The 19,409-nt window shown below is 39.4% G+C and overlaps 1 protein-coding gene across 3 annotated transcripts in view; it reads right to left on the bottom strand.

Annotated features, from left to right (window-relative positions):
• Positions 1 to 19,409, bottom strand: part of SESN1 (sestrin 1) — a 98,993-nt gene that overhangs the window by 19,648 nt on the left and 59,936 nt on the right. Inside the window, exon 1 of one of the 3 annotated variants that reach the window (XM_059700770.1) lies at positions 7,009 to 7,263. The exons of the other annotated variants lie outside the window; for them this stretch is intronic. Within the exon in view, the coding sequence (XP_059556753.1) occupies positions 7,009 to 7,110 (102 nt within the window). The 5' untranslated portion in view covers positions 7,111 to 7,263. Of the gene's footprint in view, positions 1 to 7,008; positions 7,264 to 19,409 lie in introns of those variants that run through there. 3 annotated transcript variants of the gene reach the window in all.

The raw sequence follows: 19,409 nt of genomic DNA, 5'->3' as shown, positions 1-19,409 counted from the left end.
AGGTAAATAAACCCCACATACCTGCTTCCAGCTGCCATGGCCATGGAGCTGGAGCGAATAAAAAAAAAATAGGAAAGGCTGGGAGCTTTGGTCGCTGGGGGGCTTGGTCAGTCTGAAAATAGCCATCAGCCCCTCACCCAAGCTGGCCAGGCACCCCAGCGGGACCCCCACCCTGATCCGGGACACCCTTAAGGGCAAACCAGTCGGCCCCCACCCATGTAACAGGCCTCTATTCTATATAATAAAAGGGTAATATGCAAATTGACCCTAAGCAGAACAACTGGGAATGACTGGTCACTATGACACACACTGACCACCAGGGGGCAGATGCTCAATGCAGGAGCTGCCCACTGGTGGTCAGTGCGCTCCCACGGGGGGAGCGCTGCTCAGCCAGAAGCCAGGCTCACAGCTGGCGAGCATAGCAGCGGTGGCAGGAGCCTTTCTCACCTCTGTGGCAGCGCTAAGCATGTCCAACTGCTGGCTTAGGCCCACTTCCCACTGTCAGTTGGACATCCTCTGAGGGCTCCCGGACTGCGAGAGGGCGCAGGCTGGGATGAGGGACCACCCCCTGAGTGCACAAATTTTGCGCACCGGGCCTCTAGTTTGTAATAATGATCAAAATGAAACAGTCACATACCTTTTGAATCAACAATTCCATCCTAAACATCAAGGTTACATATGTGAAATGTTATAGTATGTAAAAAGATAATCACTGTAACATTCATTGTTCTAAAAGTACAAGATATGCTCATCAACAGAGGACTGTGTCAATACATAAAGAACAGTGATTTTTAACCCTTCATTTCATTGCACACATAAACTAATTACTAAAATTCTGCAGCACACCAAAAAAATATATTTGTTGCTGATCTGACAAAAAAAATAGGTATAATTTTGATTCATTCACACCAGATGGCTATTGTGTTTGCTGTTGTCATTTTTTATTTGACAATCTAAGGGAAAAAGAGGTCAGTGCCCCAAACTAAATAGTAGGGTACTGCATGTTTTAAAATTATTGCGGCACACCAGTTGAAAATCGCTGGACTAGAATAACATGCATTGTACAAAATGAGGCAGTTCCTTATGGGCTGGCTTTAAAAGATCTCCAAGGTATAGAATGTGGAGGCAAAAAAGAAAAGTATATAATTACTAGAGGCCCGGTGCACAAAATTCTTGCACTTGGGGGGAGGGGGTCACTCAGCCTGGCCTGCACCCTCTCACAGTCCAGGAGCCCTCGAGGGATGTCCAACTACTGGCTTAGGCCCACACCCTGGCTTAAGCCAGCAGTCGGAAATCAGTGCTGCCGGTGTGTTCGCCAGCCGTGAGCGTGGCTTCTGGCTGATTGGCACTCCCCCTGTGGGAGCGCACTGATCACCAGAGGGAAGCTCCTGCATTGAGTGTCTGACCCCTGGTGGTCAGTGCACATCATAGCGACCGGTCATTCCGCTGTTTGGTTGATTTGCATATTAGCCTTTTATTATACAGGATGTTCCTCTTTGTAAGGAGAGGGGGAAAAACATCAATTCCACTTCTAGGACTTTATTCTACAAAATCATTAGCAGCATATTGTAGGTGATATATATAAAGTTTTTTAATGAGACCAGATTGATAGCACATGGGCCTCAAACAAAGAGGTTGAATATTATTTTGGTTTTATTTTTATACCAAATGTATAGTTTATATACCAAAATATTATAAAACAATAGTTTTCCAGTTCTAAGAAAGTCACTGATGTTTCGGAAATGGAGTATTTTTCTATAGTTATGGCAAGGGTCTTTGCCAACAGTCCTATGTAATTTTCAAGTCTTTGTAAGTCCATCCATACAGCTGTAGGAATTTAGAGGCCATATTGGTATCACTGTCTCCCCTCTTCCTTGCCTTCATTGGCCAAACCCTTCCTCCCTGTTCCTTAGGAAATAAATTCTTTTAAAGGGGAAGACGATGCATTTTAAAACAGGATGTTAAGACAACATTGCCCTAACCGGTTTGGCTCAGTGAGTAGAGCGTCAGCCTGCAGACTCAAGGGTCCCAGGTTCGATTCCGGTCAAGGGCATGTACTTTGGTTGTGGGCATATCCCCAGTAGGGTGTGCAGGAGGCAGCTGATCGATGTTTCTCTCTCATTGATGTTTCTAACTCACTATCCCTCTCCCTTCCTCTCTGTAAAAAAATCAATAAAATATATTTTTTTTAAAAAAAGAAAAGAACATTTTTGGGACTGGATTATAGATTCATTATGCTAATAACCTCTTAGTGTAAGATCACATCCAGTCCTTGATGAGGTACTAGTTTGACAAAAAGATGAATCTAAAAAAAGAAGAGGGGACAGAAGAACAGAAAAAACTGAAAATGAAAAGGAATCTCTGACATTCAAGAATATAATTTCATTGTTTTACCTAAAGCTAGTTCTAAGTAAAAGAGAATTTTACCCAGCTTGCCTTGGGCTACGAGGGTCAATTTCTTACTAAGCTGAAGAAATTGTGAGATGTTTGTGACATTCTGTAAAAGCAAAAAGGGAAATGGTAGGGGGAAAGAGAGGAAGTGAAAAAAAAAAGATAAGGGGAAGAAGAGATGGACAGATTTTAAAAAATTAAGGCTTTCCCCAACAGAAAGGGTCAATATTAAGATTGGGAAATACAATTACTATTCTAGACTTCACATCAATTATTTTCCTAATATTTGGAGGCAGGACTCAAAAGATGTCCTTTGTTTTCTCTGTTAATTGATTAGGTACCTAAGAAGGATACAAGAACATGTTATGAGCCATGGGATTACATCCCAATTTATCCTAGTCCAGATACTGGTGGGAAGCAGATCACTGATTCTATCTAGCCTTCCATTGCACACAAATTGAGTTCTAACTTCTGGGAAAAGTAAGCATGGTAATTACCCTGAAAACAGCCAGGAAGTCTGGTTAGAGGTAGTGTTTATTGAGCCTCATTAAGAGTTTTTGATAGTTTAAAGGTTCTTTTAGATATCACTATTATTATATAATAGTATTCTTGGTCTCTAAAAGGTTGAAAGTTTCAATTTTCTAGAAAACTCACTTTTGAAACACTGATTTTTCTTAGTTACATGACAAATTAGTTACTACCCTATTTTCTGGCAGGAACTGATCCAAAAAAGACACTGCAGGTTTTCAATAGGGTAATCATAGCCAAACTAAGTGCATTTCATAATATCCTAAAGGTTACTTCATCTGTATCTGTAAGAAACTGAATTACAGACTTAGATAAAATTTTGTCCAATCCAGATTCTAGGAAGCAAAACTGCCAAGAGAAAGTAGCCTTGTTGAAAAAACAGATGTAGATGCTAATCACAGCATAAACATCATTGGCTCTTGGTAAAGGTGTGGCTGGGAAAACTAACACGGGAACTAACAGTCCTCTCCTCAACAATTCTCCTAATCAGCATCTTTGAAAGAGAGCAAGTTTTTACCATCACAACATTGCTGCAAATCTCCGACATAGTATCATTAGTGTCTACTACTAACATAGTAACGTTCACAGTATGAAAATTCTTAGCAAATGTTGACAGTATCACAGAAAAATTTTATATCACTGTATAAAAGTACTATTGTAATGAGATTTTAAAAAACTTGATAAAGATACATTTATGAATCTATGTAAATATTCTTAAGTGAAAGAATGAATTTGCCACAAATGCAAAATGAAAGCATTTGTTGGCTATGGCATCTACCTACTTGTAAAACTAGTTAAAAATTTAAAATACTCAGATCATTTGAATCATTATATTTTTCGCACTGCACTTGGTACATCTTAAAACTGTACAGATGCTTTAATACTAATAACCACAACATTGATATTAATTGGAGTATGTGCTTTCTGAGGCATTTCAACAAGGCAAAGATATATTGTGTAAAAGTGAAAGTTCCACCCCACTCCCCCTTCTTAAGGAGAAGCATTGTCTATAGCTGGGCGCTAGCCTTTTGATATTCAAAAATTTTACATAGTGCCCTAGCTGGTTTGGCTCAGTGGATAGAGCCTCCTGGATTCCCATCAAGGGCACATGCCCAGGTTGTGGGCTCAGTCCCCAGTAGGGGGCATGTAGGAGGCAGCCAATCAATGATTCTCTCTCATCATTGATGTTTCTAGCTCTCTCTCCTCTCCCTTCCTCTCTAAAATCAAAAAATAAAATAAATTTAAATAGAAATAAAGAAATCTAGAAGTGTTATAAAGAAATATTCCTACTACAACAAAATATACTAGTGTTTCTTTTAAAATCGTCATTTACTCTACTAGAAAATTTAAAAATATGTAAAGTTCAAGGTACCTCATTTTCTAGTGTCTGGTCACTTATGAAATACTAGAGGCCTGGTGCACGAAATTCCTGCACTGGGGGGTGGAGGGTTGGTTGGTCCCTCAGCCTGGATTGAGAGAGGGCACAGGCTAGGCCGAGGGACCCCACCGGTGCATGATCAGGGCCTGGAAGGTACAAGGGAGGTTGGCCAGGAAGAGAGGGACTGTGGGAGGGCTCCATGGTGTGCCCAGCCCGTCTCGCTCAGTCCCAATTGGCCAGGCCCCAGCAGCTAGCTAACCTCCAGTAGGAGCGTCTATCCACTGGTGGTCAGTGCATGTCACAGCGAGCGGTTGAGCGATCTTAGCATATCACACTTTGATTGATTGAATGGCCGACCAGACGACTGGACACTTAGCATATTAGGCTTTTATTATATAGGATACTAGAGGCCCGGTGCACGAATTCGTGCATAGGTGGGGTCCCTCGGCCTAGATCAGCCGTGGGCAAACTACGGCCCGCGGGCCGGATCCGGCACGTTTGAAATGAATAAAACTAAAAAAAAACCGTACCCTTTTATGTAATGATGTTTACTTTGAATTTATATTAGTTCACACAAACACTCCATCCATGCTTTTGTTCCGGCCCTCCGGTCCAGTTTAAGAACCCATTGTGGCCCTCGAGTCAAAAAGTTTGCCCACCCCTGGCCTAGATGGTGATCAGGGCCGATCGGGGCTGGCCGGCCAAGTGGAGGAACCACGGGAGGTTGGCTGTGGGAGCGCACTGACCACCGGAGGGGGTGGGGGGGCAGTTTCTGCATTGAGCATCTACCCCCTGGTGGTCAGTGCGTGTCATAGTGACTGGTCTTTCAGTCACTTAGGCTTTTATATATATAGATTCTAGAAAAATAAACACTCACTGACTTCAAAGTACTAGATTTGTAAGGCTGCCTTAGGTCCCTAGGTGTGCCCTATATACTATAGTTACAAGTTTCATTCCTGGAAGTGTTTCATATAAAAGCACTATGGAAACTTGCTATTTGAAAGAGCTGTGTTAGTTCTTTTGCACAGTAAATCATTTTCCTATAAAGCAGTGCTTCCTAATTTATATTCTCACATGTTTGATGTGTTAAAAATGAAATACAGCCGAAACCGGTTTGGCTCAGTGGATAGAGCATCGGCTTGCGGACTGAAGGGTCCCAGGTTCGATTCCGGTCAAGGGCATGTACCTGGGTTGCGGGCACATCCCCAGTGGGGGGTGTGCAGGAGGCAGCTGATCGATGTTTCTCTCTCATCGATGTTTCTAACTCTCTATCTCTCTCCCTTCCTCTCTGTAAAAAATCAATAAAATATATATTAAAAAAATAATAAAAATAAAAATGAAATACAACTATACAAAGCTTCCTGGTTTCCCAAACACAATCCCATGGGCACAATATCACAGATAATCAATGTGAAAGCTAAAATGTATCTCTTTATCTTTTAATTTACATGGCTGTATTTAGGGAGTCTAGATCTGGGTAAAAACCAGGATTCTGCCTCATAAATATAGCCAGAAATAACAGATCTATTGAAGCACAATTATTGGGGTTCATTTCTCAAAATGAGAAAATATCTGTATGGCCTGCAAACAAAAACTATAAATGCTACTTGAACGCCTTCACGGTATTTTCTCTTTGGTAAAGTTTCCAAAGCAAGTTATAAGAGTTTTATTTTGTTTTGTGTGGTTCTTTTTTTTTTTTTTAGGTTGTTGCATTAACTGTAAACAAGGAGCATATTATATATCCACAAGTGTTAAAATCTAGAAACAGTATTTGCTGTTATTATACAACCTTCAAGAGAAAATGTCTTCATTTATGTGAATATTCAAGTATGCCCATAATGTAGATTCCATTTAAAATACTATGAATATTAAAACTGAGTAATTTTAGTGGGCAAAGCTGCAGAGAATTTACTTTGCATTTAGATTTCTTGAAGTAAGGCAATATACTGCAATCTGATTTCAATGCAAACTTTAATGTCTACTTATTTTGTCCTTTGTTAGTTTCTGAACCAAAGCCTTTCTTTCAAAGGTTAAAATTGTAAAGTTATATTAGTAACTCTCAAATGGTGCCCTATTTGCAACCACTTAGGAAAAATACAAAATGTTACAATTGGCTCTTTCTGAAGGCCAATTCAGGCACAAAAGGGATGGTAATAAGAGTAAACGTTGTGCATAACGTTATGGAGCTGGCAGAACATACCTACTCTAGGCAACATCATCTTTTAACTGACTGAAACGTATTTTTTTCCTTTGTCTTTCTCTTTTTAAGTAGGAAGCAAAGGGAGTGAGGGGTCACTGAAAAATCTGGTTTGACAGGACGCCTAGGGGAAAAAATCCACAGGCTGTTCTCCCTGAGACTCAGCTTTGTTCGGTTTCTGACTTGTGGAGACTTGCACAGGAGGCAATGTTATTTACGTGCCGGAGACTTCCATGAAATGACCGAGGCAGGGGTCTCCTCCAGCCCGGCAGTGTTTGCCCAGGGACCGGCGTGGAAAGCATGTCCCCTCCACCCTCCATCACAGCCCGCCCCTGCACCAAGGGGCCGCAGGCCAGCCGAGACGCCCCCGCCGCGCAGGCGGTTGTTCCAGGGCGCCCTCCGGGGGAGCGTTCTCTGAAGCTGTTAGGGTGAGTCAGTGGGGCAGCCACACGACCACCCTGCAGCCCAGGCACCTCGCCGGGCCGCCCGCCCGCCCGGCCCCTCGCCCGGGTACCTCGTCCTGGCCGCGGCCCCCGCCGCACTGCTTGCAGCCTAGCAGCTCCGAGACGGCCAGTGAGGCGGTGTACGCCTCGTTCGCGGCGGCGGCCAGGCGCATGTCGGCGTGGAGACGAGACGGCAGCGGTCACCAAGAGTGGCCTGGGCGGCTCGGAGGAGGCGAGCGCCGGGTGGGAGGCAGGCCGGCCGGACTTCGGGGTGCAGCAGCTCAGGCAGCGCCGACCGCGGGGGCAAAGCGGCTGGGGAGGGGCGGGGCGAACAAACCAGCCGCTCCGCCCAGCCCCGCTGTCACTCCGCCGTCTGGAGGCCACGAGCACCAATTCGGACCCTCGGCGCCCTGCAGCCCCGCCCTCTTAGCGCGAAGGGGCGGGCGGTTCTAACAGCTGACCAACCCGGCGGAAAAAAGCTCCTGGGGCCAGCTCCCCAGAGCAGCTAATGCTCAGGTCCGGAACTCCGGGCGGCTCAGTCGGTTGGGAGGTGAGCGTGCACCGTGCACCGCGCACCGCAGCACGAGCCCTGGGGCTTCACTGAAAGGTGAACTGCCCCTGCCCCCAGGACCAGCGGCCGAGAGCTGCCCTCCCTTCACCCGCTTGGGTCCTTTTATCTAGAGCCAGGCAGCAACCAGCCTCTCTAGACTGACCCTCACACCAAGAGGAGGAATCAAGTTCATTTTACATTTTATAAACCATTGAAATTTCCCTCTTCCCTTCCAATAATGCCCAAACAACGCAGAATGGGCCACAGAACTCAGGAAGAAGTATGGGACCATGGCCTGCCTATATTCAATATAAATTGATTTTTGGTAAGCTATATAGAAACTATAGATATCACTGTCCTACACAGATAAGGTTAGCAGATCTCTGAATTTTCTTTTTTCAAGTAAATTAGAAGGCTTTAAAATGTCTAATGTTCCCTCACAAGCGCCTTGGATTCTAAAGAAAGAATTTCTAAAAATCCGATGAAATTTTTGAGAAAATATAGGTTATAAAGGAACACAAAACCTGACATTGTTGGATCCAGAACACAAATCTCTCAAATCTTGTGTCAACACTATTTCCTTACATGACTCCATTAACTTTTAAAAATCAACTCCTAAATTAGAACTCTTTTTGCATGTTTGCCCTATGGTTTTCAAAAGCTTACATGCTCAGGTTAAAAAAAAAGTTGGAACATCTGACAGAAGCAAATAAATGGAGTTTATTTGCTGACAGGCACAGAACCAGAACTTATAAATGAAAATAAGTTTCAGTCTTAGAAGTGAAATTACAATGTCTCAGACAATACTAAGTTACTCCTTTTGCTCAAACTGTCATATTTTAAAAGTAGCAGGTTAAAAATGGATACTTTTTATTTATCTTCCCAGATAAATAAGATGTTTGTGCTCATACACTACTTTTATAAATTGTTAAAGCATCCAAAATATTTTTACTGGTCAAGAAAAGCAATTTTGGGCTAATAGCATAGAAGAAAAGGCTATAGAAGCTTCCAAGCTCAGAGGGAGTTCTGAGCACAGCCACAAAAACAAACATTATAATCAAATGCCCACTCAGCTACAAACAGGCAAAAATAAACCTAGGAAATCATCCAACTTACAGCAATATGAGCTGTACCCTCCAAGATACACTGATTGTAGATGAGTATAGGAAACACAAATGGGCTTCTTGTATGGGGTTGTGAGCTATAAAGGTAGTTAGATAATGAAGAAAGTATGTGAAAATGATGACTGGTTCCAGAGAGCTGGGCTGTGATTTTATTTTCTGGAAGGAATAAAATAGTGGGGTTAGTTATCTAGTAGGGTATAACCTTCTTTGTGACATTAAAATATGTCATTTGCAAAATGGAGAATGCTTACCTATTTATTTTTTTAATGAGAGGCAAGGGGAAAGCATGCATTCCCAAAAATGGTTTAAAATAAGTGCAAATTAAAACTGCAAACTGTATACATATAGTGTTTGATGCTTAGTGCTTGATATTTATTGAAGAAGCATGTACTAAAATTGTTTAGGAAGTTCCAATTAGGATTCCTTTTTTATTTTAATGAAAGTTTCAGCTTATTTATTTCAATGCCACCTTAAGTAAAAAGAAAAATTTAAACATATTTTAATTCAGTGATTTACCAAGGCCTTCTAGCAATTAAATGTCAAAATTCCTTTATGGTCTCTATTAAAGACTGACTTAAGTTCTTCAAAGAATGCTAATTTCTGCTCATTTTAATAAAGCAGTACAGTGAATTTGTTACTCTGTTCTCCAACATAAAAAGGTTGCCTCTGAATAAATCGACCTGAAAATATCACTGTAGATTTCACTTTTGGAAATGTTTTGTTTCAAATTGTGGATTAAAAAGGGGCCACATGCTAACCTGAGGAACTCAGAGACCTAAAGTAACCACAAAGGATAGAATGAAATTAAAAAGTTTTACATAAAAGCAGTTTATGGCAGGTAGTCAAGTCCTAGGCTAAGATCTTCCTGGACAAAAGTCAATCTTTACCTTAACTAAGCCAGTCTATTGTCTTTTACATCTAGGATAAAATTCCCTTGGAATATCAGGGTAACTCCCACTTTAGTGTGTGTGTGTTTTTCCAGACCCCTCAGGGCACAACCAAGGCACAGAGACCACAAATCCTCTCATTGCTATTGTTAATTGTCAACTGTTAACAATCCTTTACCTACTTAGGTAAAAGACTTATGTGCCTGTGTTACTTTTCATCTAATCCCAGAGGTTTCCCCCCTTTGCTTTCTCCCCCTCCCCCTCTCCCTCCCCCTCCTAATCTATCACCAATAGATCTCATGTAACTTGCATCTTCTCTTTTGATTGTAATGTATAAAACAAGGTGCGAAACTGCCATTCTCTGGAGCATTATCTCAATCCGTTGAGATTTTGCTTCCCTGCAATTGTTGACAGTTTGGCTTAAATAAACTCACAAAAATTCTTTACAGGTTTGGATGCTTCTTATGTTGACAAAATCATTCAATAAAAAGTTTGTATTTTCCAAAGATTTCATTTCTTGAGTAGACTGGATGTCCTGAAGGTGCATCTCCTAATGAACCCCCAGTGCTAGGCACATGACAGGCATGCAACAAACATCTGCTGAAAAGATGACCATCCTAAGTACAGAACGGTAACTGGAAAGAATTATGCTTTTGATATTTACCACAGGTTATCAATGTGGGCCAGCAGCTATTTTATAAAGTCTGCTATTTAAACATTTTATTTCAAAATTTTATTTCTTCTAAGAAGAATACTAACATCTAATACAAGAAGTAATATTATTTTGGAAATATTACCTTCCCTCTAAAAATATTTTGGTAAACTTAACTGTATCAAAGTGAGGTTTTGCATCTGTCATTAGCAGTAATGGTCTCAACTCCAATATTCTAAAAAATAAGCTGATACACCCACATAAAAACTGGAGGCAGTTAGATGAGTTCATTTGAGCAGAGAACTATGAAGCATTAGAGTCCAGACTTATGGGTCAAGATAGGCTTCCTAAGGAAGAAACATCTGAGCTGAGACTTAGGGAATTGGAAGGGAGGCCTTGGTAAGGAGAGAGGGGGAGGAGAGAGGGGGAGGAAGGGAGGGAGAGAGAGAGGGAGGGAGGGAGGCAGAGAGAGACTCTTGATGGGGGAGTAAAGGCAGAGTTCAAAGCAACAAAACCAGCATGTTCAAAGGCCCAGAGGCAGGGGAGAGAGTGAGAGTGGTCCATTAGGGAAGCAGAATAAAGGAAGTTCATTGGGTCTGGAGCAGAGGGTATGGAGAGTAATGGATGGAGTTTAGGTAAAAAATAAATCTAAGGGGGGACTTGTTAAAACCAGCATGTCAGACTCAAGGTCCGCGGACTGCACAAGGCCCCAAATGAATATTATTGTGGCCCAGCCAACATAATGGTATGTAAGAAACATTTTAATAAAAATTTCGTAACTTAATTTTTATAATATCCTGTTATACATAATTATTAATAACGAACTACAACGTTCAATGACTGATTACTATAATGGTGTTGCATTCATTTCCCTTACGTGCCTTACGCGCAGGCGCACCATTTCTCTCCCCTAATACTAGCAGCGAATATTTTAGCAGCCGATTGCCACGTCATTAGTCTTGGACTGTCTTGTTTGGTGTGCACAACAGGAAATATTTCGCTTGTGGGGAACAAGAAAAAAAGGTTTATTGGCGTTACGCTTATTAATTTGTGCAGTTATTCAGTGTCTGGTACGTTAATGTTCAAGAAAAAAATATAAATTTTTATTAAAATGTTCTCTTATTTTAATAACTAGAGGCCTGTTGCACGAAAAGATTTGTGCAATAGGCCTTCCCTTCCCCTGGCTGCCGGCACCGGTTTTCCTCCAGCACGCGGGACCCAGGTCTTCACTCCAGCCGGAGCCGCCTTCAAGCCTTCGCTGCTCCTGCCGGAGCCGCCTTCAGTCTTCACTCTGCTGCTTCGTGCCTACATATGCAAATTAACCGCCATCTTTGTTAGCAGTTAATTTGCATATCTCACTGATTAGCCAATGGGAGGGGTAGCAAAGGTATGGTCAATTACCATGTTTGTCTATTATTAGATAGGATTACTCATTTATTTCAGCCCTTTGTAGTAAACCTACATTTCTATGAAAATTGAAGCTTTTGATTTTTTGCTACCCACATAAACTAAACCTTGTTTATTTGGCCCCAGTTAGCCTTTTAGTTTGACATGCTTGTGTTAAAGAGTCATTAGGGGAAATACATTTCATTCTTAAGTGTACTGTGGAGTTATTCAAATTTTAAAGAGTAGAATGATAGCAAATTTGCATTTCAGCTAAGGTTTAGCAAAATATATTAGAAAAGGCAAACCTGGAGGCAGGAAGGTGAGTTAGGAAGGGTGTTGAGGCGATTCTGGCAAGGGAAGAGGCTGGTCTGGAAACAGTGGGGATGGAGCAAAGGGGAGGAATGATGATGGGGTTTGTTTCTCCAACATAAGTTTCTTGAAAAAGAAAATCACACCTCATTCTTTTGTCTTTGAAATTTAGGAGATAAATCTCAAATTACCTGCTATCTGGATCCAAGTGTTTTCCCTAATTAATCATTTGTCTTGAAAAAATTTAGCCAATTCATAAAAAAGGATAGATTTTAGTAGAAAGAATACTTACTAATCAGGCCAAAAGGCATAATCACATTTTCATGGACCACCTATTAAACCTTAAATTTTCTCATTAACCCAGGAATTATATTGAAGTACTACCGATTTAAAGATCTATTCATTAGAGTTGTAATTATATTTAGTAATTGATTAGAAAACACAAAGAGCAGTGGTTTTTGCCATTAAACCAAATAACTTTAAGAGTGGGAGTGGGATTCATTACATTTATGTGGTTTAAGCATGTTATTTAAAAATGTCCCATTGTCATTTAAAACATTTCATTTAGAATGAGTGCTGGTTTATAAGATTACTTCTGCTTGCTAATTTTGTCAAGATATTTCTTCTCTAGCTGATATCTTCCTGTTTTTGTATATATAGCTTGTCTGTTAAGCACTTTTTTCCTTTCAACATCATGTTTTGGGTACACTGAGATCCTTTTAGCACAGAACTTTAATTTTACATTGTGCTTATTTGTCTTCTACTTTTTTCCACTTCTTCAATTTAATTTTTAGAATGACATGACTTATAAAGGAGCAAGAATATTGACAAATCTTTGCTCTCTCTCCTTTAAGGTTTTTTTCTTTTGCTTATTTTTAATTCAAGAATAATTGACCAACAACATTATATTAGTTTCAGGAGTATAACATTATTCAATATTTGTATATATTTCAAAATGATTCACCACAATAAATCTAATTAACATCTGTCACCATACACAGTCACAAAATAGTTTTTTTCTTGTGATGGGAACTTCTAAGATTTACTCTCTTAGTATAGGGTTTCTTCTTTTAGAAATGCAGTTTTAAATCTCCACATAGGCTTCAAAAAATACAGGCCATCCATCACCCATATTTGAAAATAAGAAGTACAATATTCTAAGCAGTGTTGGTGGTTTTAAATTAGAAAATTACTTTCCCCCAAAGAAAAAGCATGTTCAATCATGGTCAGGTTAATGATAATAACCTATCAATGATAATGATAACAAAAATAGTAATAGGCTAATGACAGTAAGACCAGTAACTTATGAAGACCTACATATCAGACACTAAGCACTTTATACCTATAAGACAGATATAATTATTTGTTTTACACACTTATAAACCAGAAATTCATAAAGTATGGGTAACTTGTCTAAGAATATAAAAGTAGAAAAATGCAACCAGAGATTAGAACCCAAGTCTGTCTGAACCCAAAGCAGCAGAAGCTGGGCTACTTCTTTTAATGAATATTTAAAATTTTTTGAAAAATATGCATTAGCCTAAGTTCTTGACTGAAGAGAAGTGAAGAGGACAGGAAGAAAGAAAAACGTAGCTCCCTTGTTTATACTCAGGGTGAGATCTGGTTAAAAAACAAAACTAACAAACACCAAAACCCCACAAATAAACAGAAATCATGGAATGAGTGATCTTGGTCTTTGAGAGCTTTGCTTCTCTATTTCTCTATCCTGTCCGCCTTCTCAGTGTTTCTTCCCAGGCATTTGGTGACTTTATGCTACTTACCCAATGCTCTTTCAATAAGTAACTCACATGAGTCTATCCAAACTTTTAAATGCTCCTTATATTATCCCTATTCCTCTTAGATAGAATAACTGGTAGGTATTAAGAAGAAAACAGGGTTAACTCACTCTTTTTATTTTATGGAGCCTGATATCTCATACTAATTTATTTATTTATTTATTAGTCTGTCTCAATAGAATGTAAGCACCATAAAATCAGAATGTTTGCTTTTTTTGTTCACTGCTGTATTTCCAATTCCCTAATGCCAGCACACAGACCTTCAATAATTATGTACTGAATCAATGAATTCTGCAGAGATGTTTCCATTTAAAAAAAAGCTTAACTCAAAAGTATAATAATGAATTTCAAGTTCAATATTCAGTTTATAAAAGATGTGGGCCATCTAGATAAACATTTTAGAAGGCTTTGGGGCCACTGTAAGCAGGCAGGCTCTGCATAGGAATCAGATTGTCCTTGGGTTCAATTCTGCTAAGCAGCCTCTATTTTTCATAGTCTCTACCCATCTTCTTGGGAACCCACAGATACTCCCAAGCTTCTTTGATTTTTTTTCTGTGCCTGCTCTCTTTCACAACACAAAGACAGCAGCTATATAGGTCAGACACTGCCTGTATACATACCATTGTTTGACAAGATTCATAAATGTTTTGTAACCAAGTTTGATTTTAAACATCCTCTGGCCTATCCAAGGTGAAATGACAGGAAAGTGTCTGTTGAGATAGAAAAATTAAATGGGAGAATTTATACTACAACTTTTAGAGGCTAATTACTTTTTGGCATCATTGTTGAGTTACACAAAAAGGAACAGGTTTAATTTGGAATAGGATGAAATACAGGAAAAAGGTGAATGTAGTAGGAAATTAAGAGTACTTTATCCCACATTTTCTTAGGAGCTACTGATGGTTTTAAAGAAGGAAAAAAAGAAATAATACAAACTAAAAAAAAACAACGGTAGCTCTCAGACTATGCATACATACTAACTATATGGCATAATTTTAAAAATATTTATTGATTAGAGAGAGAGAAAAGAGAGAGAGAGAGAGAGAGAGAGAGAGAGAGAGAGAGAGAGAGAGAGAGACAGACATCGATTTCTTGTTCCACTTTATACATTCACAGGTTGATGCTTATGTGTGTCCAGACTGGGATCAAACCCACAACCTTGGCCTATTGGTACGACATGCTAACCAACTGCGCTACCTGGCCAGGGCTAAAATAGTAATCAAGGGGCTAGATTTCATCTATACCTAAAAACACGTGAAAATATATGTGTTTTAAAGACATGGTTTTTGTTTGTGGTTTGTTTTTTTTATTGATTTCAGAGAAAGGAAGGGCGAGTGAGAGTGAGATAGAAACATCAATGATGAGAAACGCTGATAGGCTGCCTCCTGCAAACCCCCTACTGGGGATTGAGCCAGCAACCGGAGCATGTGCCCTGACCAGGAATTGAACCATGACCTGGTTCATGGGTTGATGCTCAACCACTGAGCCACACTAGTCAGACTGAAAATAGTTTTCAAATTCTCAAACTTCTGTTAGTGGGCACAGGAAAGAACTGGTTTTAATATATAACCTGTAATTATATGTTAGTCTGGCATAATATTTAAAAAATTTATCTCTTCAAAATAGGTAAAAACCAAACCTAATATCTTCAACTTATCCTGACTCCACAGACTTAATGGAACTCAACGCTGAAATATCTATTTCCTTTACAAAATTGAATTTACCCATGGTTAAAATGTTTGGGCTAAATGTATATTGATGAGTCATTAGCTTAATCATGTCTAACTTTTGAATGTTTTATTCATACTAAAGATAATCTTGAGTCAAAGAAACAAAATCCCAATAATATTCTAAAATATTTTAATCAAATTGTAACAGCTATGCTGACCTCCCTATCTATGTCGCATGGGTGTGTTTCGATCTGTCATTATCGATCGTGAATTTGGTTGACACTTCTATTATAGAGAAAGGGCGAATAGCGATATTAAAATATTTTTTCTAATTAATTTCCTTTCAAGGTGCACGAAGTCACTAGTTTATTAATAAAAATGCCAGTTTTTATCTGATCTGCACACTAGCACTCTCATAGTAGGTTTGGAGGATACATGTTAGTCTATCACTCCCTACATTATTCACCCAAGACTTGGGTCAGGCTTTAAGGGTTAGGCATGCTCTAAAGATTCTGCTGGTTCCAGCAGAGTGCTGGGGGGGGGGATCTGGTTCAAAGTTTGATTCCCATCAATGCCAGATAGAGCCTTAGAGAGGAAAAGCTCATAGAATCACATTTCACAATGATATACTGAATTACAAACCAAGCTTGCCTTACAGTAAACTTTCATTTAGCCTGTCCTGGAACTGGTCTATAAATGAAAGGATTATCAATCTTCTAGCCCTTTTCCAGAAAACATGAGTTAAGTCCACCTCATCCTCAGTGACATACATGCCAATATGATCTTTAGTAGCTTTTATCCTGGATCACAAAAAATTGACCTAATAAATTTTTCAGTGAAATACTTTGGAAATTTTTTTAAAAATTAACAATAAGGATATTATTGATATCCAAAGAATCTTTTGTGTTTTTAACAGGGAGGTTTTTATTTATTATTATTTTTTAATCCTCACTCAAGGATATTTTTCCACTAATTTTTAGAGAGAGTGGGAAGAGAGAGGAAAATACACTGGGAAATACTGATATGAAAGAAACACATCAATTGGCTGCCTCCTGCATGAGCCCATACCGGGGCCCGGGCCAGGGAGAAACCTGCAACTGAGGTACATGCCCTTGACTAGAACCGAACCCGGGACCCTTCAGTCTGCAGACTAAATGCTCTATGCACTGAGCCAAACTGGTTAGGGCAACAAGCAGGTTTTAAAATAATGTATTTGCACTCTACAATTAGAACTTGCTTTATGTCAGAAAATTCAACTTTCAAATATTAAACAATATTTTAAAAACTAAACCACAGTACTTTAATTTGTGCATTATAAATATACAATTAAAACTTTAAAACACTGTACACTAAGTTTATAAACTGCTGTTTTAAAATAATATCTAAGCTTCAAAAGATAAAAGAAAGTATGTGGATCAGGACAGAGAGCAAAGCAGAGTCAAAAACAGCAGGATGTAGTTCAAATAGGTCACACTTAACTTTTAACTTTTCCTAAGAAGAAAAAAACAAGCTTAGCAACAGCTTTCAGCCAATCATAAAGCAGACAAACAGGTAAGGACTCAACTGCTCCAGATACCAATGAGGTCCAATCTTCATTCAATGTTTTGTTTGTTTGTTTTAAATGATATGTTAGAGCAGAGCAAAAGTAATAAAACACAATGTACTGTACTGGGTTAAAAGTAATAAAGATAAAATCTCTTCACCGACCCTTATCAAAATATATTAGATTTTAATAACATTGATAATTTTGTTTTCATCCTCACTATATCAGATATGATGTACATTAAAGTTATGTTTAAAATATTAGTGTATTTGTAATAAAATATAGAACTTTGTGGAAATTTTTTTTATTGCTTGTGGACAGAGTATAAGGATGGGAATATCTATAAGAATTAATTCTTTATTTTTTAATTCCCCCATACTCAATTTCTAAAATTCATGGAGGGGGACCATCCCTCAAAAATGCTACAGTACGAATCCAAAAATGTAAAATATAGTAAAAACAATGACATAAAAATACAACTTTCAACACAAGCAAGCAAACTGAACAAATTGCATAGTACCATTCTATGCAATTTTTCCTCTTTTTTTCTATCACTCAATACATATCCTGCTTTGAGAGGAGAAAGTTTTCTGAGAATGCAGAAGGGATTTTTCAAAGAGTTACAGATGTCATTACGACACTGTTTAGTGAAATTCTCAGTATTGCTCAAACTGACAAAGTATTACTTGCAACAAAGACACAAAAACACTGTAAAACAATAACAATTTTCTTCATTTTGCTTTTGACGTGCCAAATTTATAGTGTTCTAAGGCAGTTTCCAATATTTTTGTAAAAATCTTCAAGAGCCACCTTTTATTTTTTTCTTTAAGTACTGCTTAAACCATTTGCTGGTGTAGTTCTCTAAAAAAAATTATTTCATGTAGACCAGCTTGACTTATTATGTAATCAATAATCTCTTGAATTCAACATCTATATATATAAAAGGCCAACATGCAAAGTGTCCCCGCAGGATTTTGACCAGGAGACCGGGAGGTTGATCCCTCGCTATGACGTGCGCTGACCACCAAGGGGTGGCGCGGAACAAAGGAAGGCCCCGACCAGCAGCTGGGGAAGGGAGGCCCTGGTCAGCAGCCAGAAGGCCACCCGATCGGCCCTGATCACTGGCCAGGCCTAGAGACCCTACCCACATGAATTTCATGCACTGGGCCTCTAGTCTATCTATATATATAAAAGCCTAAGTGACCATTATGACCGAACAACCAGAACGACCAGTAGCTATGATGAACACTGACCACCAGGGGGCAGACACTCAATGCAGGAACTGACCCCTGTTGGTCAATGTGCTCCCACAGCCAACCTCCCATGGTCCCTCCCCCTAGCTGGCCGGCCCCCCTGATAGACCCCGGTTGGGGGCCAGCCAGCCAACCCACCAGCGTCCCTTCCCCCGACCGGCCAGCCCCCCAATCAGCCCCGATCACTGGCCAGGCTGAGGGACCCCACCCGTCCACAAATTTGTGCACCAGGTCTTTAGTATACTATAAAAAACACTGGTTTGCTACTAGTACTGTAGTTTGCTGTCAAACTGTATATATGTATACTTTCTCTCAATATTTCATTGTATTCTGTATACCCCTTGGAAGGTGGGAGAAAATTAGATAATGTTTGGAGACTAGTTTTAGGTTTTATTTATCAGTGATATCCTTACTTTATTCTTTTCCTCTATCCTCAATTGTCACAGATAACTGAACTACTGGGTGTACCAGTTAATAATGTGGATTTTTTTCAATAGATGGAGTTACACATATGTTGATACATATCTGATTTGATATGTATGCTATTTTGTTGTATTGACAGCAAGCTTCAAAACTTCATATTTCAAATTTTCTGAAGGTGTTAACATCATAGATATTTTTACACTTAAAAATGTCGAATTTTGTGCCAAAAAAAGAGCATTTGCAGGAAGTTTTAATTCATTATTTTGAAGAAAAATTATCCTATATTTCAGGAAGCTTATGGTGAACATGCTCCATCTCAAGATACTTGTGAACAATGATTTACCTTTAAGTGCTTTAAAAGTGATAATTTCGATGTGAAAGACAAAGAACGTCCAGGTCAACTGAAAAAAGTTTGAAGACCAACAACTACAAGCATTGGATGAAGATGTGTGTCAAACTCAAAAACAACTTGCAGAAAGATTAAACAGTGCTCAACAAACAATTTCCAATTGTTTACAAGCAATGGGAAAGACTTTTAAAGGAAGGAAAATGGGTGCCACATCAACTGAACAAAAGACAAATGGAAAACTGAAAAGTCATCAGTAAAATGTTGCTTCAACGGCACGAAAGTTTTTTGCATCGAATTGTGACTGGCGATGAAAAGTGGATTTATTTTGAGAATCCCAAATGCACAAAATTATGGGTTGATCCAGGTCAACCATCAACATTGACGGCAAGGCCAAATCGCTTCAGAAAGACGACAATGCGTTTGGTGGGATCAGGAAGGTGTGGTGTATTATGAACTTCTAAAACCAGGTGAAACCATTAATCACTACTGATCACTACTGACAACAGATAATCAATTTGAACCACGCTTTG

Source organism: Myotis daubentonii, chromosome 6 (assembly GCF_963259705.1).
Source record: "Myotis daubentonii chromosome 6, mMyoDau2.1, whole genome shotgun sequence".
In the NCBI taxonomy this organism is placed as follows: Eukaryota; Metazoa; Chordata; class Mammalia; order Chiroptera; family Vespertilionidae; genus Myotis; species Myotis daubentonii.
This window is presented reverse-complemented; position numbering and strand designations above follow the sequence as displayed.